This window comes from Trematomus bernacchii, unplaced genomic scaffold, assembly GCF_902827165.1.
Source record: "Trematomus bernacchii unplaced genomic scaffold, fTreBer1.1, whole genome shotgun sequence".
Taxonomy (NCBI): Eukaryota; Metazoa; Chordata; class Actinopteri; order Perciformes; family Nototheniidae; genus Trematomus; species Trematomus bernacchii.
The window spans coordinates 9,287,756-9,315,619 of record NW_022988097.1 but is presented as its reverse complement, the minus strand read 5'-3'; the positions used below and the strand labels follow the sequence as shown (position 1 = coordinate 9,315,619).

At 42.7% G+C, this 27,864-nt stretch overlaps 1 protein-coding gene across 1 annotated transcript in view; it reads left to right on the top strand.

Annotated features, from left to right (window-relative positions):
- The window catches only part of nexmifb (neurite extension and migration factor b), a 50,963-nt gene extending 28,336 nt beyond the window's left edge, over positions 1-22,627 (top strand). Inside the window, exons 2-4 of the mRNA XM_034121045.1 lie at positions 10,206-10,336; positions 15,149-19,352; positions 19,874-22,627. Coding sequence (XP_033976936.1) covers positions 10,255-10,336; positions 15,149-19,352; positions 19,874-19,979 — 4,392 coding nt within the window. The 5' untranslated portion in view covers positions 10,206-10,254 and the 3' untranslated portion in view covers positions 19,980-22,627. The remainder of the gene's footprint in view (positions 1-10,205; positions 10,337-15,148; positions 19,353-19,873) is intronic.
- The last annotated feature ends 5,237 nt before the right edge of the window (positions 22,628-27,864 follow it).

Below are 27,864 nucleotides of genomic sequence, written 5' to 3'. Positions count from 1 at the left end.
AATGCTTTTCTCACTAACGCACAGGCAGGGACTCATGCTGCCACATGTTTATTATAGTGAGAGACACACACACACACACACACACACACACACACACACACACACACACACACACACACACACACACACACACACACACACACACACACACACACACACACACACACACACACACACACATGCTCACTTGTGAAGAACAGAAAGGCAGTGGCCCCAAAAATTGCATGAATGTCAATTATTCTGGAGTTTATGTGCGAGAGGTAGAACAAAGTGGTGTAATAACAAATATTGATCACTTCAACCCATAACGCGTCTGACAGGCATTGCTGTGGCAGGAACAGGCATTGACAGAGTGCTCCTGCATGCATGTAAACCTGCAGCACATTATGTCACTGTATTAGCACTGATCACTGCGGCGTAATGGCCCCCAACCCCTCAGCCTGATTTAGATTCAGCAAAGCAAACGAACCGTTGCTTTAATAAATTCACCTGTTGGAAATATGATAATTGCATCTCTGATGGCTGATCTTTTTTCACTGTTGCAGTAAAGATGAGTTGATGCATGCAAGCGTGTGTGTGTGTGTGTGTGTGTGTGTGTGTGTGTGTGTGTGTGTGTGTGTGTGTGTGTGTGTGTGTGTGTGTGTGTGTGTGTGTGTGTGTGTGTGTGTGTGTGTGTGTGTGTGTATCAGTGAGGAGTTTGAAGGGTTTGGTCATGATTGGTAGTTTTGGCTCTGGGTGTCTGCGTGGTGGATGCATCTTCTTTATTTATCAGCAGTTACTCATACATCAGCATGTTTTTAACTGTACTGAGTGGGAGCTCTGTGCACGTAATGAGTGTGTATGGGAATGCATGAGTGTGAGAGCCTGTATGCAGAGCCTCATTAAATACGTAAATGGTTTTATAAGAATGACCCTTCAAGAGCAGTGGGTGGACCAAACAAATGAGCAAATGACTCTGTAATGAGAAAGTTTATGGTGTGAAAACCAATGTCTCTGTGCTGTGAAGTACGTATGCATGTTAAACCTACATGGTACTACCAGTTTCTGTGATCAGATAATGTATCTTTACATGCCTCACTTAGTTCTGTGTGCTCTGTGTGTTCTTGCGGGGATGCAGGGCTTGTTACAGTAACTTCAGGCTAGTCAAGATGTTGTTGTTTTTCGTCAGTGTCATCACTTTAACTTGGTTCTGGCACGGGCACGCTCATGTACCATTAAAGATTGCTGTACATGGGAGCAGGATATATCCATATGTTAGTGAGGGTGCCACTGCTTCTGTCTCATTAGCAGCAGTGCGAAGGCCCTGAGCTGCTTCTTGTGCTCCATTGGGACAGCTGATGAGGCTTGACTATGTGACCTTTAACAACCTAATCAACTTTTAACACCTCGCCTACTGCCTCCCTTCTTCCGTTCTTCTCACCGCCATTCACTGGCAGGACCCCACCCCCATTTAGACTCTGTTACTTTAGTTTTTTGGGTTTAAGCAGGAGCCTTTGACTGATCATCCGAACTGTATGAATGAAGCAGCTTTGTAAACACATGCAGCAGCAGCAGCAGCAGCAGCAGCAGCAGCAGCAGCAGCAGCAGCAGTCTCTGGTGGCATGCAGTGATGTATTGTAATGGGTTATGTCTCCTCACTCTTCACCTCTCCTTTGCTAATTTCTCTCTCCTCGCTCTTCTTTCTTCGCTGTTCAAAAGCTCATGTTTTGCAATAGAGAAAGTTATCAGCTGTATAAAAGGTTAAACGTTATATATTGTGTAAAAAAATGTCTGCATTGTACACAGGAAATGTATTAAATATGTTTATTAAATGTTGTGTCTACATGAATGTAAAGAATGTATCCGCCATTTTCTTCATCAGCAGCAGCCTTTACATGTATTTTCTTAAAATAACTTCAATCAATTTTTAATTAATGTTTTCATGTGTAAAGGACACGGTAAAGGAAATAAATAAAAACATTTGTTAAATAATTAATAATCTCCATACACAGACCTGAATCAGAGGATGAACATGTAATGGCTTTACTAAATTAAATTGCAATGGCTGAAACAATACCATGAACATGCCTGAAATACACAATGAAAGAATAATAAGATCTAATGCAACAGTTGTGAAGACAAAGTAATAAACAGCTTGCTAAGTAAAGAAATGCAATGCCGTTCAGCAATAAGGTGTCCTTGATACTTTATTTTGTCCAGGGTGCGTGTCCCCCCCATGACTAGATTTGTCCTTCCTCCCAATGTTATGAAGAATGTGTTATCATTGGTATTTTAACAATATGTTATTGCAAAGCAAAACGTAGTTTAAAAAAGCTATTTGCTATGGAAGATTGAACTGTAGCTAGAGCTGTTTATAGGTAGCTGCACACAAGCCAGTGCAAGCTACAGGATTTTGATAGACTATGGTGGTTGGACCTGAAACCCTTAAGTGGGTTACAGGGGCCCGGAAGAATATTTCATAAATGTTTAAGTTGAAGTAACAGAGCAACATGGAGAGGTTGGATCTGTGAAAAGAAACGTTGTGCTGAAAACAATGTATTGTTAATGTTTTACCCCATAAACAATTCAATCATAAACAAATACGCTGTCTGCAAACAATGTTACACAGATCTTTCTATCGCTCTTTATATTGTATGCACATATTGTACATGTGCAACGGGGCTGTAATCCCAGGGCCAGAGCACTAAGCCACCCGGCCTTTACCTTTTTGTCATTTATTATTTTATTTCCTGTCCAATATATGAAGTGTTGCATTTCTGCCCTCTGCTGTAGTTCTAACCTAATGGGACCCAGGAATGAATACCCCAATTTGTTAGCAAAAATATTACCTTAAAATCTTTACAAATTGATTACATTTACATTATCAATCAGAGAAAGGCCTTTTCCTGTTTTGTCTGGATTTCAATTTGCTTGGCGCCTAAAATAGCCTCACACACAATGAATGCTGGTACTTGAAGCTCTCCGTGCCAGAGACCCATTCATGCTGAAGGTTCCTTGTTGACCTTGTGAACAATAAAATAAATCTCACAAAGGTCCACATTTTTGTTTCCACATCTCTGTGAATGGATAAGCTTGGTTGTCATGGAAATGATTCAGTTGTTATCACGTGACTTAAAGGGGACCTATCATGCAAAATGCACTTTTGTACGTCTTTTATACCTGAATATGTGTCCCCTGTGTTCCAGGGAACTCACCAAGTGTCAGAAAACACAACCCTCTCTATTTTCCTCCATACCCAAATCTCTAAAAAAGGGGCTGCAACGGATCTGATACAGACTGATCCAGATTTGAACACTTCTATGACGTCACAGAAGTGGCGCTACGGCTATTGGGCCAACTCTCCACCTATCAGGGGAATGTGAGGTTGGGCCACGGCCGGCCATTGCCGCTCGAAAGCGCTGGAGACGCTGTAGTACATATGCCAGGCCTGTAAGTGGCGCTGTAGTCTGCCACAAAAGCAGCGAAGAAGACTTCCCGCCCATAGTTACCATGGTTACCCTTCTGTTTATTCTCCGCTGTGGCTTTTTTTCTCCCTCCCCGAGGCAAGCGTTTGCTCCCGCTGCTTTAATTCAATGCAATCCCTCCCCGTCGAGGCAAGCACTGTAATTCTCTCCGGTTAGTCCACCAGCAGATGACAAACACCCACCTCTCCGCCTCTTCCAAGGAACGAGGGGACCGTGCGGCAGAGTTTCAGTTTCAGTTTCTTTCGCCGGTCAAGATGTCCGTTAAAGTTGAAATCTTCCGGACAAAATTAGAAAAGTGCCGGTCAAAGGTCTTCTTTGTTATTTATTGAGCTTTAAAACAAATTAATAACGACTTTATATAATAAAACACGGAGGACGGAGATCTTTTTTTCTCCCCCTCTTGACTTCATCAGAGCACGGCTACCCTCTCCTGCAGGGGGGCGTGGTCAGCTGCAGCTCACAGAGATCAGCCCCGGAGACAGCAAACAGCACATAGAGCGAAATGAGGCATGGCTAACATGCATGATCTGTTTGGTATTTTGAAAACAGAAACGTATAAATATACCTTATATAGGTATGGCCCTACAATATATCATTTAAATATAGCATGATAGGTCCACTTTAAATAGACGAAAGACACCTTTTAAGGTAATTGACTCAAGAAAATTATGAGAAACCAAAATGTTTGCTGTTATCACATGACTGAAAATAAACCCTTTAAGGCAAAGTAAATATTCACTCTGCAAATATTCTTCAGTCAGTTAATAAAGCTTGACTCCCGTATAACGGTGGTCAAATGTTTCTATTTAATTGAAACATGTCAGGAAATGTAAGCCTAAAGTTCATCTCTGAAATCACATACTGAGCCAGGAAATAGTTCTGCAACAAGAGTCAGTCATCTGCTGTATCTGAGCAGAAAAGTGATCATAAAGAAAGAAATACAAATTGACTTATATTACAGTCCACTAAGAAAAAGGCAGATTTTGACAAACATTCAGAGGCATGCCCCTTTAATCTGAAGCAGACGGAGACTTTAGAGGTAACTGCGGTTACAATTGTCCACATGTGGCTCTGTAGGTTGTGCTGTGCTGATAAAGATCCAGCTTTATAATCCTGATACACAGTAAATCTCTACCTATCAGATGCTTCCTTATTGGCGATGATTATCTCAAGCGGATACTGTATCTCTGCCATCACCGTGGCCATGTCAGCGATTTTAGGTGAGGATGTTAGATCAAATACATGTACAGCATCAAACAGCTGACAGAGGGGACACACAGCGGCAGAAGCACATGTAGAAGACACCATTACATTAAGATATACAGATACAGATGTTTTCCCTTTATGTGCCAGAGACTTACTTATTGAGCTATTTGTTTAGCTGCAGCACAGATATTACCTGGCAAGCAATCTTCATAAAAGAGTCATCTTGACAGAGCTTTGTGTGGAGATGTGGTTAAAACATAAACACTATTAGAAAAACAAACTGAACACTTTTATATCTGTTATGGCCCTGACACACAACATCATTTAGGTCAGGTGCCACTGTGTTGTCAAGCATTTGTGGCCATTTCAAATAAAACAAGTTAATCTTTCTAGAATGTTTCTGCCTTTATTTTGATAACAAAAGGGGATTCAACAAATGTAGTTATTTTTGTCTTAATTAATGAATAAGCTAATTGGATTTTTTAAATATAAGAACTATTAAAGGTGGGGTATGTAATTTATTTCAAAAACACTTTTTGTTATATTCCATGGAATGCTCTTAACATCCCGATAGCAATGAATATATTAAATGCTTTGACAATAAATACATAAAAAATGTCATCTGTGGAAGCCGTAGTACTGTAAAAAGCACGACCAATCATTTTAGCCGGCCCGGCTAAAATAACTGGATGGCCTACCTGCCTGTCAGCCTTCCATCTGTGCACAAACTTATCTTGTGCCCTCATTGGTCATGTGCGCGTTCGTGTGTGTTGGAGGAGGGGCTCTATAAGGAAGTCTGAAGGAAGAGGCAGATTTTTTCCGGTTGTGTACTTTCAAATTCTAGCGCACTCGAGCTGGTTTCTCCAAAATTACATACCCCACCTTTAACTGTTAGCTTAAATCAACTATAATTGTATATTCATATTAAATATAGGGACTGCATGTATTCACAAGTTACTTGCAGGGATGAACCAATAGAGAGTAATTAACCGACTAAAGCTTAGTGTCATTAGGTCGTTGTTTTGGTTTCATGGCCGGAAACGTTACCGTTTTGGTTCACTCTTACATCAGAAAAGCTCTGATAAATGTACCGTATGACCTGCTCAGCAGACAGAAACAAACAGTGGAGCATTCATCAGCTAACGAGCCAGATATTTAGAGCAGGAGTTGGTGGAGACCAAAATAGACATAAAAGAAGCATGAATGACTGACAACAATATAATGCCAAATAAATGCGGTTTCTCCATGTCTGCTTTATGTGTAGTGATCAAGTTCACCACATCAATTTTGTTAGTCGATAATACGTCAGTCTTTTGCTTACAGCTTGTTGCACTTCCCCTAAGGTGCAAAGAAAACAGTTAATACAGGTTTGAGTTCTTGCTCAACGTGTGTCTGATTATTTATTGTAATTCTGATGTGTGCTTCGCTGTGATATACAGTATATCGATACTGCAAAAACTCGTATTAATATTGCGCTATTGATTTCAGCCGACCAGCTCTCATTACAAACACTCACTTGTTATTGCAGGCACCAATATACGAGTGTCGGCTGTGGCCTCCCTGCGACACGTTCAAGTGAAACATTCAACAGACGTGAGGTGATTCAAAGTGTTTGATCTGTCGGCCATTGACAGGGCTGCTTCTTTGAAGGTGGCTCGCTGTGTCAAGGCCCTCAGAAGAGGAGCGCTCTGACATATTGGTAGTGAGGTGGCCTGTTGACCTTCGACAGAACAATGCTCATGTTTGGGAGGTAGAAACAGAAAGACACAGAGAGTTACTGCTTCTCCTGCAAAATAAAAGGAACATACTGAGAAATAAACTGTACGCAACACAGGCAACAGCATGAACTTAAGGAGAGATAGTCCACCAGTTTACAAGAGGATGTGACTAACGTTTTATATTATATTAAGAATGAACAACTGGTTTTGGAATGACAAAACAGTACATTTACTTACCTTTGACTGAGAAACTACTTTGTTTGACATTTTATAGACGGAACCATGAATTTATTATTTGTGGGTGTAATTGGCAGATCAATTGATAATGAAAATAATTATTATTGGCATCTTTATTGTTTTTTCTTCGACAAGAACACTGTCCTTCGATCTTAGACGTGTAGCTTTTCCCAACATAGGAGAGGTCAAATTCAGATGTCAAACCGAGTCAGGTGAAATGTACTGGACATGAAAGAGTGTCTGCTCAGACTTGAACTATACTGTTCATAGATTTTTAGAACATTTTATAAACGCTGGCTTTCAATTTGGAAAAAAAGTGTATACCTCATAACCCTGTGATTTATTCTGTGTATTTCTGTGTACCTGTCTCTTTGTTGGATTTGTTTTCTCTGCACTATACCACGTATTGCTACAAGCTCAACAGTATTACCTTGAGTTGCGTGTGAGGCAGGTTACTCAGCCTGTCCGCAGCCAGCCGATGCTCTGAAATTGTATACCTGTGCTGAAAAGAGGAGTCGCCATTTCAGCGCTGTCTGTTTGGATCAGTGTTCCCTGTGGCGCTATGCCCTCTTTGAGAGCTCCTCTGTTGGGGATCTATTCCTTGGCCCCTGACTCTTTCCCTCTGTTGACACAATGGGCCCTTTGTACCTATGTATACTACTGCTGTGGGATCTTGCTTCGTATTTTCGGCAATTATACACGATCCCACTCCAGCCATGCCTGTTGTTGGTGCTTCGCTGGAGAGAAATGCAATCGAATCGAGGAGAAACGCAGAGAAACGGTGATCCGGGGAAGAGGCTTGCAGGAATTAGATTGTGTTGCTGATAAGTTCCATATAGAGCGAGTAAACATGTTCTTATCTTGTTATCCAGCTTGCACATTAACACATGGTGTGTGGAGGAGGTGGAGGAGGGCTTAAAAGGATGAATCAAATCCTAATCATTCTGTTTGGCTTTTCCCTCTCTCTGCTCTTTGTCTCTATTTCTGTTTCTCGTCGTGCAAAGAACTCCGGCGCACACTCCAGAACAATGGCTGGGTCAGAAGTGCTAGCTATTCTCCTACACCTGCTGAATGCTCCAGAAATGAGTGCACAGTGATTACCTGCCTTAATGTGTGGTGTTTAAAGAGCGGTTTCTTGCTGCAGAGTTAAATGATGGTGCCCTCTGTGAAGTATTAATGATGTGGATGGATGAATCAGGTCGGCACAAACCTGTTGACGGCTACCGCCGCCGCGCTCTCTTAAAGCTGCGCCAGACATCAGGCTTAACCGCTTGGCAAATTGGACATGCTTGTTGGCTGTAGCTCCAATTTATGTGCACTCTCTATTGCAGTTAGTCCATCTTCATTATTGAAATGGCCTCTCGTCAGGACTTGACAGAGTGCTGGAGATGGTAAAGGGGAGGGGAGCATACAGGAGAATCATGAATAATGTGGAAAATAAACACATTTGAGCATTGGATGTGGCAGGGCGTTGTTGTGAAATGCCCGGCTTTCGTTTTCTCTCTCACTCTTCATGGGATTGTATGCGCAGCCTCTGCCAGTGGATGCTGATGCTGTGGATCCTCAGCCTTGGGGCTTTGTCTAACACACACACGCACACACACACATGCAGCTCTAGGCGCTGAGCTCTGCAGCCCGACCGACATCCCGGCTGTGTGTTGTGTCACCGTCACTCTGGAGACACACTGCTCGGTGTCCACAGCCTGTTTCTAATAGAGTGCTGCTGAGACTTCACTTTTTCTGTGTCTCAGGATTTGTTGCATTGATAAGTCCAAGCTTAGCTCATCTGGGTCAGAAGGTTCAGGAGGGGATATCCAATTCCAATTCATGCTTTGTTGAAGGGGATATATCAGTTGTTAGATGTAGAATTTCAATTTCTCAGTGTGTTGTTACAAAATGACCACTTAAGCCTGTGCTGCAGGGGTTATAGGCAGTGCTGGGATGGTTGCTTTTGAAATGTAATAAGTGACAGATTACTATTTACACTGTTAAATATATAACGAGTAAAATAGCTATTTTACTAAATTCAATATAATAATATAAAATATCTTATTAGATTTTATTTCTATTTGATTATTTATCCAAGAAATGTTTTAAACTGCAATAAAGTTTTTAAAACATTAACTAAATGTTCTTAATGTCACATTTCTGTTAAAAGTGCTTCAATACCACTTGAAAAAAAAAAAGTATGAATGTTATTTTCTACACATAAGCTTTTTACTGAAGATAATATAACTGGATGTAACCCTTTAAAATCCCTAACATGTTAATTAGTAACTGTCATTTAGTTTGCTATTTTCCTGTTAAATTGCCTCAGGCCGTTACATATAGCTTCTCCTGAACACGGATAATGGCGCCCCTCTATGAGGAGGGGAACAGGTTCTGGCTGGGTCTGCCAACAGGGTCCTTGTACCTGCTACACACATGAGCAGATGTGATGGCTCACGAGGTAATTACCCACTGAGCCGGTGTGTTTGCGACTGTCAGCTGAAGCAGGGGTTCCCTTCAGGTAGCTCTCCCTGCTTAGGTCAGTGAACAGCTAATGACATTTAGGATGAAAGAGATGGCAGTTGTTTGTAGTCAGCTGCACACTATACCTTTGTCTTATTGTCTGCCGTCTGTCTTAATCTCCCAGCCGCCGTTTTCACACCACAAGGAGATCGTGTTATTAGATCCCCTCCCCTGGCTCATTTGTCATCCTGCAGCAGCACTCCTCTAGAGTAGGACTGCAGGAGCTGAGAAAAGAAAACAATATAAACAGGCAGGAGGCCACAACATCAAATGTTCATCATTTACTGGCCCAGAGTCTCTTGTATCATCATTATTCTTTCAGGAATCACGCAAGGTTAATATGCCATTTCTTCTCTGTGGCACCCCACCCATTTTTAGGAGGCTGACAAACTTCTTCCACCTCTCTTCTCTTCTCTACCTGAACGTATTGTTTTGTATTGTACTCAGTGCACTGCATCCTGCAACTACGCACATACTCAATCATCCCCGCCCCCTCACCGTCACTTGCTACAGTAGAAAGTATTGTCAGTGTTCACAGTTTGCTGTCTCCGCCCCAGTCACATCTCTTTAATCTGTCCTTTCTTGGTTTTCTCGATGCAGAGGCACACAGAAAGGAGAGATTCAGCTAATTAAAATAAACAAATAGGCTCAGAGCTGCCTGTGTAAGGTTCGCATAGGTTAACGACTCAGCTATAAATGTTAAATGAAGCCTAAAATAGGATTGCATGGCATACAGTTGCCATAGAGATCTGCGCTGTGACTCTTGGTGTACTTTCTTGGTTGGTAAAGTTTAGATTAATCTTAGACATGATTCTGTGACAGAGAAAAGAAAGGAGTGATTGTTTGGTGCCCCCCAAGGGCCCCTTTGATGTCTTTGAAGCTTCTTTTCAATAACTGTAACTTTGTGTGGGTCTGACTTTGTTGTTTATGAAATCTAATGTAGTGCTATTGATGTTATTCTGCATTAGACACATGGCAGTGACCCTTTTAATGATTGCTTTCCCTTCTCACATCTCTTCTTTATTTCTCTCCGTCTTCTTTGTTTCTCTCCGGCTCTCTCTTTCAACAGGTGGGACAGTCAAAATGATGCGTAGGAGGTGAAGCGTTGAGCCGTATTGATGGATGTGTTAACAGACAGCAGTCTCACATTGATTGTGAAGACTTCAGAACCAGAAAATGCAAATGTAGCGGAGAGCACAGGTACAAACTATTCACTTTCTTCTTTGATCTATAGCTTTTAACATGATATCAAAAATGTTTCTGATTTAGAAATGTGCATGAAATTATTCATTTTTGCTTTTTGATTCTTTGAATTGTTGCTTTGTTCTGATCACATTTTTTCAGGAATGATCAAACATGAATTAGGATTAAATGACAGCAACATCTTAAAACTTTAAAAAGACAATTGGTTTTACCGTGTACCATTGAATTAGCTTCCTTGAATTAGCTTTTTTCGCGCCCAGATTTAAGCTCTTTGACAAGATGGAGGGGAGGTAAAACACTTCCCGTCTTTTTTCAAATGAATAGAGGAAAAGAAACATTGAATGGAGCTTTTTAAGCTATTGTTAATCCTCTCCCTCAATGCTTCCACAACCCAGAAATATGACATCTACCTTTTCCCATAGAAAGCTGCTAATGTGAAAGAGGGTGCAACCATAATTATTTCACACTCATTCACAGCCATTAGTATGGACAAAGAAAGGTGTGTGTGTGTGTGTGTGTGTGTGTGTGTGTGTGTGTGTGTGTGTGTGTGTGTGTGTGTGTGTGTGTGTGTGTGTGTGTGTGTGTGTGTGTGTGTGTGTGTGTGTGTGTGTGTGTGTGTGTGTATGTGTGTGTGCGTGTGCGTGCGATGTGTCTGTGTGTTGAATACACAGTTTATTTGTATATTTATTTAGGTTTTCTTGTAGGTGTAACATGCTGCTCTCTTTTAGTGAATTCTTCATCACATAAACAATGCATCATAATGCTATTTTAATTATGCTAACTCTTGAGCCCCACTGATCATTTGAGCATTTTCTCTTTCAGCCACTACCTACTGCCCCCTAAAGTTTACCTCTACCGAGCACCACTGCTCCTCAGATGAGGTTTATCTTAGTGTCTCAGCTCTGGTCATGCTCAGTGGGACTGACCAGTTCCCACTGTGAGAATCACACAGATTATCCCCAGCACTAGCCTGTCCCTCCAGCGGCACAGAGAGGGAAAGAGGAGAGGGAGAGAGAGTAGGGAACGAGCGGCAGAAGAAAGAGTGAAAGCAGCTCCATTGAGCAGGAATAGGGCAGCTCTCTGAGGAGGATGGCCATGAATCATGCGGCAGTTACTCACCACTTATTATGAACATCCTGTACTGGCTGGATTGATTTTCCCCAACCATTCACAAAATGTCATATAGTGAAGATGGAGCAATAGGTAGAAAGCGGCTTCTGTGGCTGGCCTACCAGCTGGATGATTTAACGCCCCGGGTGGCTGAGCTGCAGAACGGCTAGCTCTGCAAATTACGAATGTAAAAGCCTCCATATAGCTGGGATAAGGAGCGGAGAAGTTGGAAGGGAAGGAGATAGCGGGCAAAAAGGAGGAAGAATAAGGGGACAGAAAAGAGGGGATGGGAGGGAGGAGTGATTTCAAAAAGCCATTAAAGAAAGAAAAGGCCATGTCAGCTGTTTTCATTTGCATTGTACTTCCATTTCTGATATCTGGGCTTTTTTAATTATTTCGGCAACTTAGGATGGAGGTTTAAGTTTGATTCATGCTTAACGACTAAATTACAGGTCAAATGCGTGTACAAGCTTTTATGTTTAAAAAAACAGCTAAAACAAACACATTTTCTGCAAAAGCTCTTTTATTATAAGGTGGTCTTCATGCATTGTTATATTTTCTGTTTATTGTCCTGTTTATAAACTGACTGAAGGTGGATTGTAAGCAAAAACTGAAAAAGCATGGGTGTGTGTGTGCATGTGTGGCATCTGACACACTAATAGACGAGGCCACAGGCGCCAACTTTTTCCTCTCCTCATGTCCATGAACGCGTCCATCGGCATGGGCCCGCCCCCCCCCCGCAGAGCCTCCTGGCACAGAGCGGCCGGGGCTTACCTCAGGTGGATGAAGCCCTGAATGTGACGGCTGGAGAGATAGGCGGGCCTCAGAGAGCCCAGAGTGCTAACTGGTCCGGTTTGGTCCGATCTAGTTTGGCGGTGGTCGGGCTGTCTAGCATGGCTGGGCTTGGCAGGGCTGGGGATCAGAAGATCAGCACCTCCTGCCAGCCGCCAAGCTCCTTCCATATGCTCAGTGGTGAATGTGCATGCTAGCCTGCGTGAGCTGAGCCACATCCAGCCTAGTTTCTATTCAAGGAGCACTTTCGCTAATAACGCAATTACAAAACTACGTGTTAGGAGGATCTCAGAGGGTATAGAGGTTTTGTTTTTTTTGTATCAGATCTGCAGATTTATTCTAGCAGTAGTGAGTATTTTGGATGTTTATCTTGTTTACGTTTGCCAGCAGCAACATTATGCTGTACTGTATCAGTGAATATGAGGCTGCCAATCCCCCTTTGACCTCTAATGTCAAACTTGATTTGTCATCTATAGTCTATATATATATTTATTTATATAGATATATATATAGATATATGTGTGTGTGTGTGTGTGTGTGTGTGTGTGTGTGTGTGTGTGTGTGTGTGTGTGTGTGTGTGTGTGTGTGTGTGTGTGTGTGTGTGTGTGTGTGTGTGTGTGTACCTGTCTGACTGACTGATCTGTGGCACATTCTGAACAGCTGAAGAGCTAATGGTCCAGCTGGAGACAGATGGCCTCTCGATAACACTATACCCCCAAGCCAATACTCACACTCTATCACTCTTCCTCTAATACACACACACACACAAGCACGCACATATACACAGACTCTTCCCCTCTCTCTCTTTCACGTACACACCAGAAAATCACATGCACGCACACATTGGATAGGATAGATTGTTAATCCAGTATAAACCCTGAGGAAACACATTTTTCAATATGAGTTTAATGTTTCACAGCAATTTTGAACAATCTTTTGGCAATATTAGGTGGCAGCTTAGCTTTCATGCGAGCACGGGGGGAAGGGGGTGTGAGGGAAGTTACAACCCCCCCTTTATAATTTCCCTATTTTTATGGCTTTGCTGCTTTGTAAGGCTAATGAAAGAGATGAGACAAATCATTTTATATCCATGTGTTTTTGGAAATAAAGTAGATTTCAAAGACTGCCGCTGTTGACTTATAATTCCCAAATATTACAAATGAATTGTGTCCGTGTCTGGCTGAACATGCAACAGCGAAAATAAAGTAGTTGTCAAAAGTAAAAATTTGATTTGGTCCATCACACAGAACATGTGTCAGTAACATGTTTTTGCTCTGAGGTCATTTCTGCTCACAGATTGAAGGGAACTGATGGCAGGCAAACGCCTCGCTGTGATGCTTCTGCAGCCTCTCACAAGTTGCTACTGTAACAGTTCTGACTCTGCGAGGAGGAGAGAAGATGCATATTTCTCCCGAGGTTTTCTTCATTAAGGATGACTGGAGCGCAGTTGCATGCATTTAGTAGGCGTTGTGGTAGCTCCAATGTGTCTTCAGGCCACAGACCCAGAGAGACCTGCTCTCAGAAATATCATTACCTCGTTAAATCACTCTCAAATCATATCCATATTCAAAGTTTTACCCACCGCCAATACAGCCATGTTGAATACTGTTTGTTTAGCAGCCTTCCCCTAAAGCATTTATCACTAGCTCAATAATGATTAGGCACCATCCATTCTAAAATGGGGGACGTTGCCAGTTAACCTCAGTGCTCACTTTAATTGCTGTGGTATGTTTTTCAATTTAACTTTTTTCTGCCGTGATTTGAAGGAAAATGTGTGAGGCAGCAGCATGGGATTGTGGAGGGAGGCAGGTGTAGATGATATTGCTTGTACAGTCTCCAACATATGGGCCTGTCGTGTCCCATGTGTACGTACCTGCCTCCGCTGCTGTCATCTAATTATGCAGAGCAAACAAAGCTATCTGCCTGCTGCTACAAGCCCGCTTCTGTGGGTTTTGATTGTTTCCCATCAGATGGATGTCTTCAACTGATTAAGACATTGTCACAACGACCTGTATAAAATCACCAAAACCTACTTTCAATTAAGCCATTACTGCTATTGTGTCTGCCAATCTGTGTAATGTTGTGGTTTTGTGTTACCTTAGAGATAAGTGTGCCTGTAGAGATGAAATGCTAATAGGAGGGGGAGGTAATTCAAGATGACTGCATTCATTTGATCTCATATATTGCTCTTGGGTTGGTAAAGAAAGACAAATATTATTTCCATAAAGTAGGTTATCTCTGAGCTAATATTACTTTCAGTAACACAATTTTAGAGTGACTTTTACTACCCTCCGGCTTTGAATCATAGTTAATTTAACTAATACTTAACCATTTAGTCACTTTCATCTCATGACATAGATGTTGCTTGATTGTAGAAGTAATTCCATTGATCACTAACACTTTCAAGACATTTAGAGACAGCTTTTGTTTCTGAGTGTTTTACACTGTTTCTTGTTAGTGTATGATAAAACTGCAGCCTTTGTTCTTTTACTACAACCACATTTCTAGTAGCTCTTTAAAACTTTCACTCCGCCACCATGGTAACATGATGAGGTGACTCCTTTTCAAAATCACCTTCCTCTTGTTTTATGTGTTCAGAGAATTCGGTAGGATTTACCAGCTGTGTTTCTTCTCTCCTTTTACATTTGAACATCAATCAAAAAGAAGCTTTCTTACCTTGAAATTGGTATTTCGTCTTATTGAATCCAGTACCAAAACTGAAATAATATAGTTCAAGCTGGCATTACAAAATGACATGTTGAGCTCTACGGGGTTAATTGACACTAATTGAATTTCAGCAGCCAAGAAAAATATGTCAGTGTAACTACAGAGTAAAAACAATAAAATGTAACTTCAGACTTTAAAGATTTTAAAGATCTAAAATATTTCCGCTTTTTCCCCCTGCAGGAGTATGTGAGCAGAGTGGCGATCTGAGTCTGTGCGGCATGGTTGATGCTGCCCTCCCTCCATCCTCCCCCCCTCCTGCCGCCGAGACGTCACAGCAGGCCGGCCCCACACACCAAAGGACCACGCCTGCATCGCCAACCCTCTCCCTGCCCCTCGACTCTGACCCCTCTTTGGTCCTGACAGTGGCCCCCTGCCCTCCCTCCGATGATGCTCCAACTGTAGTCCCCGTCCTTCAGCACACTCCCGCTCCCACACCACTTCCTTCCCCAGCTGTAAGCTCCTGGGGCCCAACAGAAGACGGCCAGAAGGCTTCCCTTCTGCTGCCTGTCGCCCTCCCTCTGTCAACTACAATGATGGAGCCTGGCACTGTGTCTGCACTGACAGAGGAGTGTCTTCTTCAGCCCACCCGCACCTGCCTCGGCTGCTTCATCGAGACCCGTGATGCTACTGACCCTAATTCCATACAAAACCCGCCCCATGACCCCAGCACCAACCCCGACACAGAGACTGGGCTCAGTGTGAGGATAGGCGATGTGAGCCGAGAGGACTTCTCTGACATCAACAACATCAGCATCCAGTGCCTGAGCCATGCGGGGGAGGCAGTGAGTCACTATGGAGAACAGCTCCTCTCTGACCAGCTACTTAGCTTTCCTCTGCCGAAAGCCCCAGGTGAGGGCAAGAGAGCTGACGGAAACAAAACAACGGAAGACTGTGATGACCCGGAGGATGACGCAACAGCTAAGAACTTGTATGAGGGACTGTTACTGGACAAAGTGAGCGGAGAGGAGGTTCTGCTGGCTAACGCCGGCCAGGACTGGGGCTACTTTGAATCCTTCATCAGTGAGAGTAAGATGGAACTGCTGGACCTTTGTTCAAAGAATGAACTGTCAGTCAACCTCTTCTCGGAGGAAGACGTAGACAATCTATTTGACGATGAAGACGATGATTCAACGTTAAGCAGTGATGTCTGTTCGCTGAAGATTCGCTACGAGTCTTTCCAGGACAACATGAGGGAGAAAACAAACGTGCTCCAGGAGGAGACACAGTTCAACTTCTTCCCCAGTGTCCTGGCCAACTGTGCCAAGAAAGAGGAAGGAGCGGGAGGCTTGAGGAGGAGCGCTGAGGAGCTTCAGCCCAAATCTGATGAGCTCATCCTGGAGACAGGGCAGGAGGGGAAAGCTGCAGACTGCAGTGGCAGGAGCCCCCTCGGCGGTTCCCAAGGCTCACCCATGTGCACTCCCAAAGTGAACTACCTAATGGACTTTAATTCCACGGAGGAGTCAGGCGAGTTCAGCGATGATAGCTCCTGCACCGGCTCCTCCTCAGACACCCTGCAGGAGGGCAGGTTCAAGAAGGGACACTCAAAGAGATTGCTAAGCCCCTCTAACCCTCTCAACTACGGTTTGCGCTCCAAGAGAAAGGTTCGATACAGTGACGATTACTTATATGACGTAGACTCGCTTGAGAGTGAAAAGAATGCAGAGAAAAAAGAGAAAGCTCCAGTTGGTCAAAAGGAGGAGGAGGACGTGGACTGGTGCCCCAAAAAGCGTCGGAAATCCTGTCGTAAAGAGCCGCCAGTGGTCATCAAGTACATCATCATCAACAGGTTTAAAGGAGAGAGACTCATGTCGGTGAAACTGGGCAAGTTGGACCCTGTGGATACTGTGAGCTTAAACACAGAGACAGTGAGCAAATATGAGACACTGGCTCCTCTGAAGGATTTCTGGCAGGAGAGGCAAAGAGAGAGACAGGAACAGCTTAAGCTGGCTGCCAGAGATAAACAACAACGCGGTTTTCATCTAAACGGACGCCGTCATCGCCCTTTTAATTCTAGTCATCCCAAAAGGAAATACAAGATTGCAAACAGGCTTAAGGTTCAGAGGATTCACGCTGTGGAGCAATCAGCAACAGTACAGTGCTTTCCTCTCTCTGATCGGGGCCAGGGAGGTGTCACTAAAGAAGAGGCCACCCCCACGGCAGGGGGAATAATAGCAGCCCCAGGTCTCCCAGTCACATTAGACACAAACTCCATCACACACACAGTCACAGCCAAGAGCCGCTCCCAGGAGAGGGAGGAGAGGGAGGGGAGGAGATTGGGAGGAAATAAAACAGTAAGGATAAGGAAATTCAAAAGCGAAGCCAGGCTGAGGAGCAAGAAAATGAAAGAGGCAGAAGGAGAGGAGGGGAGGAGCGTGACAAATGAAACGGATGTCTGTGTTGCTGCAGCACAGATTGAGGACCCCGCTGCTGGGTTGGAAGAGGCAGGCATCAGTTCAACTACAGTCAAACCCCATTTCTCTGACAATACCACCACCGCTCACACATCGGAAGATAAATTCTCCTTTGTTTCATCCACTTGCTCTCCTGACAAAGCTCCCCCCTCAGAGGCAGTGGAAACGGGGGTCCCTGTTATCCCGGGGGGCTACCTGCAGACCCTGTTAGATGCCACAGACTCCTCCAGTGGGGCAGCTATCTCCTATTTCCCCCAGCAGCCCTCCAGGCAGCAGTATCCTCTGGGGCTATCCCTTGAGGAGAAACAGTTTTCTTCTCTGCAGCTCGCTCAGAGCTGCGTCCTCTCCCCCCCCTCGGAGTCAGAGCTCCAGCAATCCCCCCAGAACTGCCCCAGCTTCCCCCAGATGTGGCACACGCAGCTCTGTGCAAGTCACAGCCAGAGCTTTGGGCCAGAGACCCCTGAGACTCCCATCTTACCCAACACCTTCCCAGCTGCTGTGCCCCTGAACGACAGCCTGCCAGTGTCTAACTACAGCCAGCTGAGCCCCGAGGCTGACAGGCTACTTTATGAGAAGAACTACCTGACGGAGGCAGGGCTGCAGCCTGGGGCCGATCTGCAAGTGTGTCAGTCTGCCTGTGTGGAGGGCCAGGTGCAATACCAGAGAGGGTCCCTGTGCACAGACAACGGCAGGCTCATCAGTTATGACTCAGTGGGCTCTCTGTCAGCCTCCTCCAGCAATTACAGCTCCCTCAGCCTCAAGTCCTGCGAGCGAGAGGGTGAGGAGGAGGGCCGCGACAGTTTCTTAGCTCATTGCAGCCCTAAAGTGGTGATTCAGCAGAGCGTGGACGCCCTCACCCCTCTCAGGGAGTCCTCAGACCTGCTGGACATCTCCAACTTCACCCCAGACAAGTTTAGACACTCATCACTGTCGGAGCTCTCCCCTCCCGAGACCCCCAACCTGTCCCCCCAGGTGATGGGGCGTGAGATGAAGATGGCGGGGAACGTTGGAGACTACCAGGATGTTAATGATATGAGCATGGACTGCAACAGAGAGGTAAAGTGGAACTGTGATGTCATGCAGCAACAAGAGCACACAGCAAACGCATACACTGTGGAAGACAGACAGTTTCCGCTGCACAACTTCAACAGTCAGGATGTGCTACACTTAGACAAAAAGGAAGAATTTGATGAAAAGACTGGTGAGATGTTGGCTGGTGCAAAAAGCATTAAGTCAAAGAGGAAAGGCAATTGCAAACAGACAGCTGCAGGACAGAGCCCAAAGAAAGTCCGGGCTCCCAGAGCTCCTAAGTCAGAAAAGGTCAAGACCCCCAAACAGAACTCACGTTCTACTAAAAAGATAAAGGCCATGTTAGAGGGCAAGGCAGCGAAGAACCAGGCGGGTAGTTGTGGCCCGGGCCTGACTGACAGTAGCAGCACTGGGGACTGGTCTGGCGCCGGCTGGTCCGAGAGCAACAGCCTGGTTGGGGACGACCAGAGAGAATTCGAGGAGCCCTCAAATATTCTGTCCAACATTGTCTCTGGCATGGCAGAGGTCCAAAGGTTCATGATGGCCTCCATTGAGCCACTGTGGAATCCCATGTCGGAGGCCTGCATGCCCTCTGAGGCCAATAACCTCAACCTAAAGACCCTAAAAATCTTGGCAGGCACAGAGGCCGACCTGAAGAAAAAAGGAGCTGCGCTAACGGGGGCCGGGAAAGGCAGGAAGGCAGGGGGAAAGGGAGGGAAAAACCAGGCCAAATTCAACCCCTCTCATCCCTTATTCCCTCAACTAGCGCTGGGCTGTAACATGTTTGATAAACCCAACTTTATTAACCCTGGGCCCGCACACAAAAAGCTGTACCGCCACAAGACCAGTGCAAAGTTCCCGCGGATTGAGACACTGAAGGGGAAGCGAGCTGAGAGAGACCCAAATAAGGACATAGCACTGATGACCTCTTTTGAGAAACTGAGGTAATATTTTGTTATCAGCTGCTGTTGCACCCCCTTCTCTCTCCCCCCCCACTACCTGCTCAGCCCTCCCTCCCAAGCATACCTACACTGACGCTATGCCAGAGCTGCATGAGTACTACGTTCCCCCCTGACTACTCCCACTTCCTTTTAACCCCCACCCGAAGAGGATATTAATATCTGCATGAAAAACTTCTTGTACTTTGCAAACTACCTATTGAGTGATTGTGTCAAGCTTGATTGAGATTTGAAACGACCATGGCTGCATTTTTCTTGCTTTTGTTGTTTCTGCTTTGTTTGTTCTTCTTATAGTCGTTTTTGTTTTACTTTTGTCTGAAAAAAGAATAAGCCTTGAAAAAAGTTCTGTCGCCTTTTTTGAGGAACTTTGTTTTTGTACTTTCTCAGCAGAACTTGCTCCCCTGAATAATGTATTTATCCCCCTTTCCCCTAAAGATGTAGCTATATACACAAATGCATTGAGTGACATCTACGCACCCCTCCTCCTCATCTGTTTTTGTACGCAGAATATGGATGTCCTGTTGTTGCTGTCCTTCATACACTGCCTGGCTCATTTCAAGAAGGAAACCTACGATTAATGAGCCCAATTTGAGCCCGAGACATCTTGAATAAACAAGATGGGACACTTTTGTATTGATGACATATCAGACGTCTTTTTTCCCCCCTCAAAGTTGGAACGTCTCCCCATTTCCTTTTATCGAGCGGTTCTTTTTCCTCTAGAGTTTAGAGGAATCTAAATGTACATTTTTACGCCTTGCAAATTCATAAAAGCTCCACCCTCAGAGTATTTTTGTCAATGTTGTTGTACAGAGACATGCAATATTTGCAAAAAAAGATGATTATAATCTTAAAATCAATGTGCCAAAAGTAACAATGCTGTGTAAATGACCTCTTATATATGTGTGAATATTGGCTGTTCCTCTTTTCTATCCATTGGAGTATTGGCTGCTCGGGCTGGAGACTCCTTACAGAGACTTGCCACTACAGGAATTCTTTATTTGGGACTTTTCTCTCTTCTCTGATGAAAGGCACCAACAGCTGGCAGTGGTACGCCACCACTCACTAAACCAAATCAGAAAGACTCTGAATTCTCCTCGTTACCCCCACTTTGTTTGCCAAATTCAATTTACCTCAACATCGCCTGGCACTGAGAAGCAACAAAAAAGAGGCAAAGGGGAGATCTGCTCTGAAGGCTACTGTAGAGGAAGACGATGAAAAGAAGAGATGCTCAAACGAGCTTTCTGTGGACCACGGAGAGTGTAGTGCAGATGTTTGAGGGTAAGCAGGGGAACTATTTGTCAGTCGGGGCTGTGCCTCGCTGAATAGCTGTTTTGTACTGAAAATTCAAGGCAGTTTATTACCCATCGAGATTCTGATTCACGCATCAGTCGTGAATGGACATGACATTTTTGCAGTTAGATTTAATGTGAATGTGAAAGCAGTTTTCGGTAAAAATGGAATCAGTAATCTTGTAAATGAAGGAAAGCATGTCTTTGCATTAGCTCCACATGGGAATCTTACTTCTATCTAACCTGAGATGGTCATTTAAACAGTAATTTTTCTTGACATTCTCATGTAATTTGTGTCTTAACACTGCCATACCTTATAAGTTGCACCGCTGGTGTGTTCAGTCTATTTATTTTGGTTCTGTTGTCACATAATGTCTTAATTTTTCTTCTTTTTTTGAAGATCGTTTTTTATATGGTGTCTTTAACTGTCATTTCAGTTGTTGATGGGTCAATATTTTGGCAGAAAATAATATCACTAGAAAATCAAAGCCAGATAAAGGCACAAGTTGAAAAAGAAAATGTATTGATACTATCTGATCCAGTGTGTTCCCGGGGCCATTTTTATGAATTACTATGGGCTCACTCTGCCTCACTGCACTGAAATAAATCCACCTTAAAATGAACCATACAATCATGTTAAATCAGATGTATTATTTGATTTTATATACTACATGTATTTCAGGAGAAATGCAGAGCCACTTCAACTTGCTACAAGAGTATCTTTTATAAATATATACTCAAACAATAGGCCTTTATTTACACTTTCTTTTGAATGTTGAATATCATTTTTAAACATAGCAGTAATTACATGAGACTGCATGGAGATGTGCGGACAAATGAAGCTTGATTCAAAAACAGGCCTTGTCACACTGGATTTGGTAATTCTGAGGTGATAGTAATTGATTGATTGCATATGGCAAGAATCAAAATCAATCTTTCTCTGTCTCTTATTTTTTCTATCCTCTCTGCCATGATCCTTTGTTTCTTTTCTCCAGTGTATCAGGGTTAGGACCAAGCTGCTGATGGGAAGCTCCTCATGGGCTGCACGCCCATTTAGTCTGCCTTCTCTCATTTCTGCCTATTGTCAAATTGAATGTACTTCTCTGAGTTCATTGTTTCTTTGTTGGTTTCTCTTGTTTTTGTTTTTATAATGTGCCACTGTTGAGCTGCCTCATGTTAATGGTGCTAAGAAAGCTGACAATTATTTTATTTTATTCATTTTCGTTTTCATTTTTTTGTTTTCCCAGAGTTAACAAAAAAGAAATGCAAAATAGATTAGGTACCTAACCCTCTTATGAATGTATATTGAAATGTTATGTTTGATGTATTCACTTCATGATTCTTTGACATTGATTGAAATTACTTTTGCTCTTTTCATTAAAAGATTACCGAGCTTTATATATACTGTCTAGAGTTGTTACCAGAAGGAATCTTAATGAACTCTTGACACTACAAAATCTTGTATATTTTTTGTGTGCCAATTTGTAACATATTTTGTAAGTGTATATTTTTCTTAGAAAGTGCTGTGAAGTATTTGTGTGTGTGAGTAACCTTTTATGCGCCTCTATGGGCAGTGGAAAGGATATACAACGACAAGTTTCTGGTTTTAAAAACCAAAATATGAAAGTATCAACAGAAAAACTAGAAATATTTACATTTTGTTGGGAGTTTTGTAATAAGACCATGATCTTGTTGTGAGAGTGTTGTGTTACTGTGCAAAACACAAATAAGCAAAGAAAAAAAATGAAAACCTGGAAAAAATATATAATTTGTGAACAATTTGCTGTTTTATAGATTTTCATGTAAATTATTTGAGTATTATTTTGTTTTTTGTTTTGTTGTAACTGTTGCAAAGGTTTTAAATATTTGTGATCAAGCCTGTATGGTGATAATGTAATATTGGTAACTTGCTGAGTTTTGTAATAATGTTTATGGAGTAAATATACAAATTAAAATAAGATTTTGAATGCTGCTTTCTGAAGAGCGTTAGGTTGTGTTTTTTACCACCCACCCTTTGTTGTAGCTAGTAACAACAGTATACAATGTACATAAAAATGCACATAAAAGCTTCACACTTTTTACTTCTCTGCAAACAGAATATGACATTAAGTGCACAATAGGTCACAATGCATGCAGTTTTGTGAAGCCACTTAATACTAGACAGCTTATTGATACTGTATGTCAGAAGTAAAGTAAGTAACACATGTTCAAAAATATCGACCCCATCTATGGTACTGCTACAATAACAGTAATAGAAAAAATATATAATCTGATATACAACGTTTGCTATTTCCACAAAATGCGTGAGTGTAAATACACCCTCAAAAACTCAAATAAGTCTGTCCTTATTCATTATATTGGGAGACTCTTAGTCGTAAGGCATTTTAATTTCTGCACAAGCCTGGCTTTGGCTCATGTTATTTTAATGTCATATCTAATTAGTGCTCAGGGTCAGGCATTGCTAGAGTGACTGCTCATCCATAACTCTGAGCCGGGCTGCTGTGGTCCACACTGCAACTCATTCTGGCATGCTTAATTGGAGCTGGAGATACTGTCTCACACCATAAACAGATCCTGTGATGTATGCCTCCAAAATTGTCAGGTGGTATTAGCATTGTTTTTGTTCTTTAGTCACCCATAGCCAATAAGGGAGCAGGCAAGTAATAAGATGGAATGTCTAATGCAATGGACCAGGTTCACCTGTGGTTATTAAATAAGACCCAAGTTGTTTTGTCAGTGCGTGCTCACAATGCATGGACAGCTGTAGACTCTCTCATTAGGAACATTGTTTCCTCTTTGTTTTCTTATCATTACCCACAAGACTGCAGGGTAACATTGCAAGACTCAGCATGCCCACTTCTGATGCAGACATTTACTTCAAATCAGAAGAACATACAAACAACACAATTACCCACACATTTTTTTTGTTACGCTTGCTGGCTTTACTGTTAGTAAATTTTCCCCAACAGGGGTCGATGATGGCTGCAATTGTTCTTTTTAGCTTGTTTTTTACACATTGGTTTACAGATGTTCTGTAACTAGATGCCACCTACTGCCAAAGGGTCATCCCAGGGTATCTTCTGTCCTGCTGCTGAATATTAAAACAACCCCACCTCCGCCCACACTAAAGTCTTGGCCCAGCTATAAGCCGGAGCTGTTTCTTCCCTTAAAATATCTATTGTTCTTCCAATTTTAAATTATGATTTCAAAGATGAAGAGAAATGTATTCCTTTTGACTTTGCTTTTTCTATTGGACTTTCTTTGTGTGTTTACTTGGATGCATTAAAAAGTGAGTGCAGTGGCTTTAAGTCCTTAACTGATCAAAAGTTGCCTCGCATTTATAATAGTCAATTAATTGAGAAATCCTGTTTGACTATAGAAAAATGTTTGTAGACAGACCTCCAAATAATGTTCAAATTTAGTTAAATAGTTAAGAAATGTTATGTATCAAGTGTAATTTTCTTTCAAGTAATTTCTCTAAACTGCCACAGATTTAGATAGATAGATAGAATAGAATTGGAGAGATGAACCCCTCTTTAATGGTCACACATGCAGAGCACACATCACACACAGTGAAATGTGTTCTCTGCATTTAACCCATCCTAGTACCAGGAGTCTAGTACTAGGAGCAGTATTGTCTGAAAAAAAACAACAACAACAGACAGAAGCTAGGACTTAATGTTAGTAACATAGATTACTTTATTGAAACCAAAGAGGAAGATATGATAACTCCAGCTGCCACATCAAATAGAGCCATTTCTCTTTTTTTTGCTGGGACAAAATGCTTGAACTCTGACACATTGTAAGCACTGTAAGCTGTAAACTTACAGTATAAGATGGAGAGCAGGGAGAGCCTCATCATCAATGGACCTAGGTGCAGAACTCCCTCGCTGAGAAACGTGGCATTGAATTGGATATAAGTGAGTGGGTGCATTTGACACAACAATATGAGGACTAGAACATTTCCTTGAACAATATAGAATATAAATCGCAGGCTATACGTAACTGTGTGCCTTTGTACAAGTGCACCACTCCACTGAATTATGAAAATAAGGAATTGATTTTGCAAAACAGTCACACAGGATTTCAGTTATTGCACTTTTTTTGTTTATTGAAAATTACTATCGGACATTTTTTCCTATAACAATGACTATTTGTATTGTATGCTATTTCCTTTGTCAACATGGGAATGGGAACCATTTTAAAACACACTGTGACTGGACTACAAATGATTTAATAAATATAAAATATTGTAGTTGCATTAATTTATGTTGTGACACTTTAGGCGCTTTCACACCGGAGTACTTTTCCCCGTACTTTTCCCTTTTAGTTCCGATAGTTCCTGGGATTTTGCGTTCACACCAAAAAGTTCATGAGAACTTTCCCCCCCTTTTCAGTCCCTGCTAGAGAGCAGGTACTTTCCTGGGGAGAAAAAAGTTCCAATTTCTGATTGGCTGGGCGAATTGCAAACCACGCCCCGTAAAACTCTGAAAAGTTTTGAGAAGCCGCCATTGTATTTGCTGGCATTAGCATTAGCCCAGCGCACCAACGGAGAGAGACTAACTTATGGCAACACAAAAGAAAACATGGGATCGGTGGAGTGATGAGGAGGTGTCAGCGTTCTGGCGATTTACTCGGAAGGCTTCAGTAGAAGCTGCGGGGAGTCCCAGCCATAGATATATATCAGGGGTACTCAAACTTTTTTATTAAAGGTCCAGTTGTGAACTTTATACAAGGTCACTGGTCCGGATCAATGCCCGACATGTCGTTGCAGTAAATTAAAGGGTGTTTCGTGTTGTCGTTGCTGTGGACCTTCTTAATCTACCTTCTTTGGGGGCCCCCTTCTGGTCCAAGCACTTGCCTGCCTTGCCTGTCGGTAAACGGCGCCCCTGTATACACACACACATTCAATACATACATACAGTATGTCAAGGTAAACTTGCGGTTAACTTGCGGTCTGCTATGCGTGTCACGCTCACGCACACAAGTAAATATATATGCACGTTCATTCTCACAACGCGTCAGACACAAGACGCGCGTACATGATGATGTACATTAATTTATCAGAATCAGAATATTTTTTTTTTTTTTTTATCATTTTTTTTTTTTTTTTTATAATGGGACACAGGGTTCGGTCCGGATTGATTTGCAGTTCGGTCCGGATCCAGTTTGAGAAGCCCTGATATATATAAACACTAGATGACTCACCCGTGCTGCTGGCCAATGGAGACCGACGTTGCCACATGGCGGCCATCTTGACACAGGCAGCTTGCTCATTCATAACATTATGTCTATGGTGCACTATTGAAATAACCATAGCTTGCTCAATTTTCAACCAGGCGAAGTCCCGCATCTACTTCCGACCCATGGGACCTTATTTCGGAAAAATTATGTATTGAAGTCAATGGGGAGAAAACGTATCTTTCGATCCCGTTTGAATTGTGCCATGAATTACACATATGATGTTTGTCAATCGTAAAAATAATTTCCATGTCAAAAAAGTCACAGTTTGTCGTAAAACTGTTGAAATATAAGACTATGAAAAATACGCAACTAGAAAGACTACAAATCCCAGAGTCGCGTAAGTGATGTCATAACTGATGTCATAATTGTTTTCCTCCACTAAATATAAGAGATAGCTAAGATAAGATAACTTTAACAAGATGCCTGTGTGCTTTGTACCAGGTTGTAATCATACCAGCAAAGGGTCTTGCTCGTTCTTTCGCTTCCCGTCTGATGAAAGGACCAGGGGTGGCTGGATCAAGTTAGCTACCTAGCTAGTAGCAAGCACGTTAGTTAGCATTACAGCCTTAGCCTTGTCATTTTTATTAGCCTTAACATGAAGTAACATTAAGTAACCCAAAATGTTAAACAGTAAGAGTAGTAGTCATATTTTGTGAACCCTTTGAAGAGTACTGTCACACCGGTGTGGTCATTCTATAATACACCGTTTAAGCCTATATATACAGTCTATGGTTTAAGCCCGGATGCCCCCGCGGGAGAAATGCTAACGCTAACGCTACATTAGCATCGGCGATCTTTTCGACTTCATGCTATCTGCACAAATAGTTAACATTGAACATTAAAAAGATCAAGCAGTTCAGGGAGAATCGAAGGAAGGCAGGAAGGCAGGCAGCTTTGCATGACATTCTTCTGGACGTGTTTCATTGTGGTGATAGTGAGGGTAGTCAATTCCTTTTTTGGCAAGACAGTAGTGACGGCCATCTTGGTGACGTGTGTTGTTGTGCGAGACCAAGCGGCAAACTCTGGGGCAGAGCCGGGATGCCAATACGGAAGTGCCACAAACTGCAGTTCATCTATTGGCTGATAGGCGATGACTGCAGAAAGGAGGAATTTCCATAGACCCCCATGTTAAAATGCCCAACTTTACAGCAGAAATAAACATGTTTCTGCCCCTGGATGCAATAAAAATTATTCGGGATATAGTTAGATTCCACCTTAATGATTATTAATTGTTGAGTGAATTGTTTTATAACGCGACCCTTTTATTTATATTAGGTCTTAAAGTGTTTGCATAAATTAGGGCGTGGTCACTTTGATGGACAGGTAGGCCTACGTGCCTCACTGTCAGCTAACAGCAACTTCTCCACTCTGCTAGGCTACAACGTTAGCTAGTTGTAGTTACTGTACTTGACCCTTTAGCCGTGTTCGTGGTGATTGTGCCTTTTAGGGAATGTTGTTACAAATACCAGACAATTAACATGTCGTGCTGTGCGGTTGAATGTACTAACAGAACTTCCAAGAAGTCTACTCTCAGCTTTTTTCGTTGAGTAAAATGATAATATTATACATGTTAGCAGGTGTTTGTGTGCTTGTTAGCTTAGCTTGTTATATAGCTTATTAGCCAGCTAAGGACGTAACCCTTTATACATGTATATATATATATATATACAGTTTAGTTTATGATTCAGCCTTGGGTAAGACTTTTATAGTCTATGGCTATGACGGCCATAATGCTAAACGGGAGCAAATGTTAAAAGGGGACCCAATTATCCCAGTGGTGGCCGCCGGAGTCCGCCGGCCGGAGCTAACGGAGCCACGGGGAGCTAGCTAGCCCGTGATGTCACAGCTTGAGTGGAGGACAGATTTAATTTTGAATAAAAAAACATGGAAACCTTGGGAGGAAATCTCTGGACACATCGTTAGCTCAAATCTAAACACCTGTGTCATGGAACACGATGATGTCA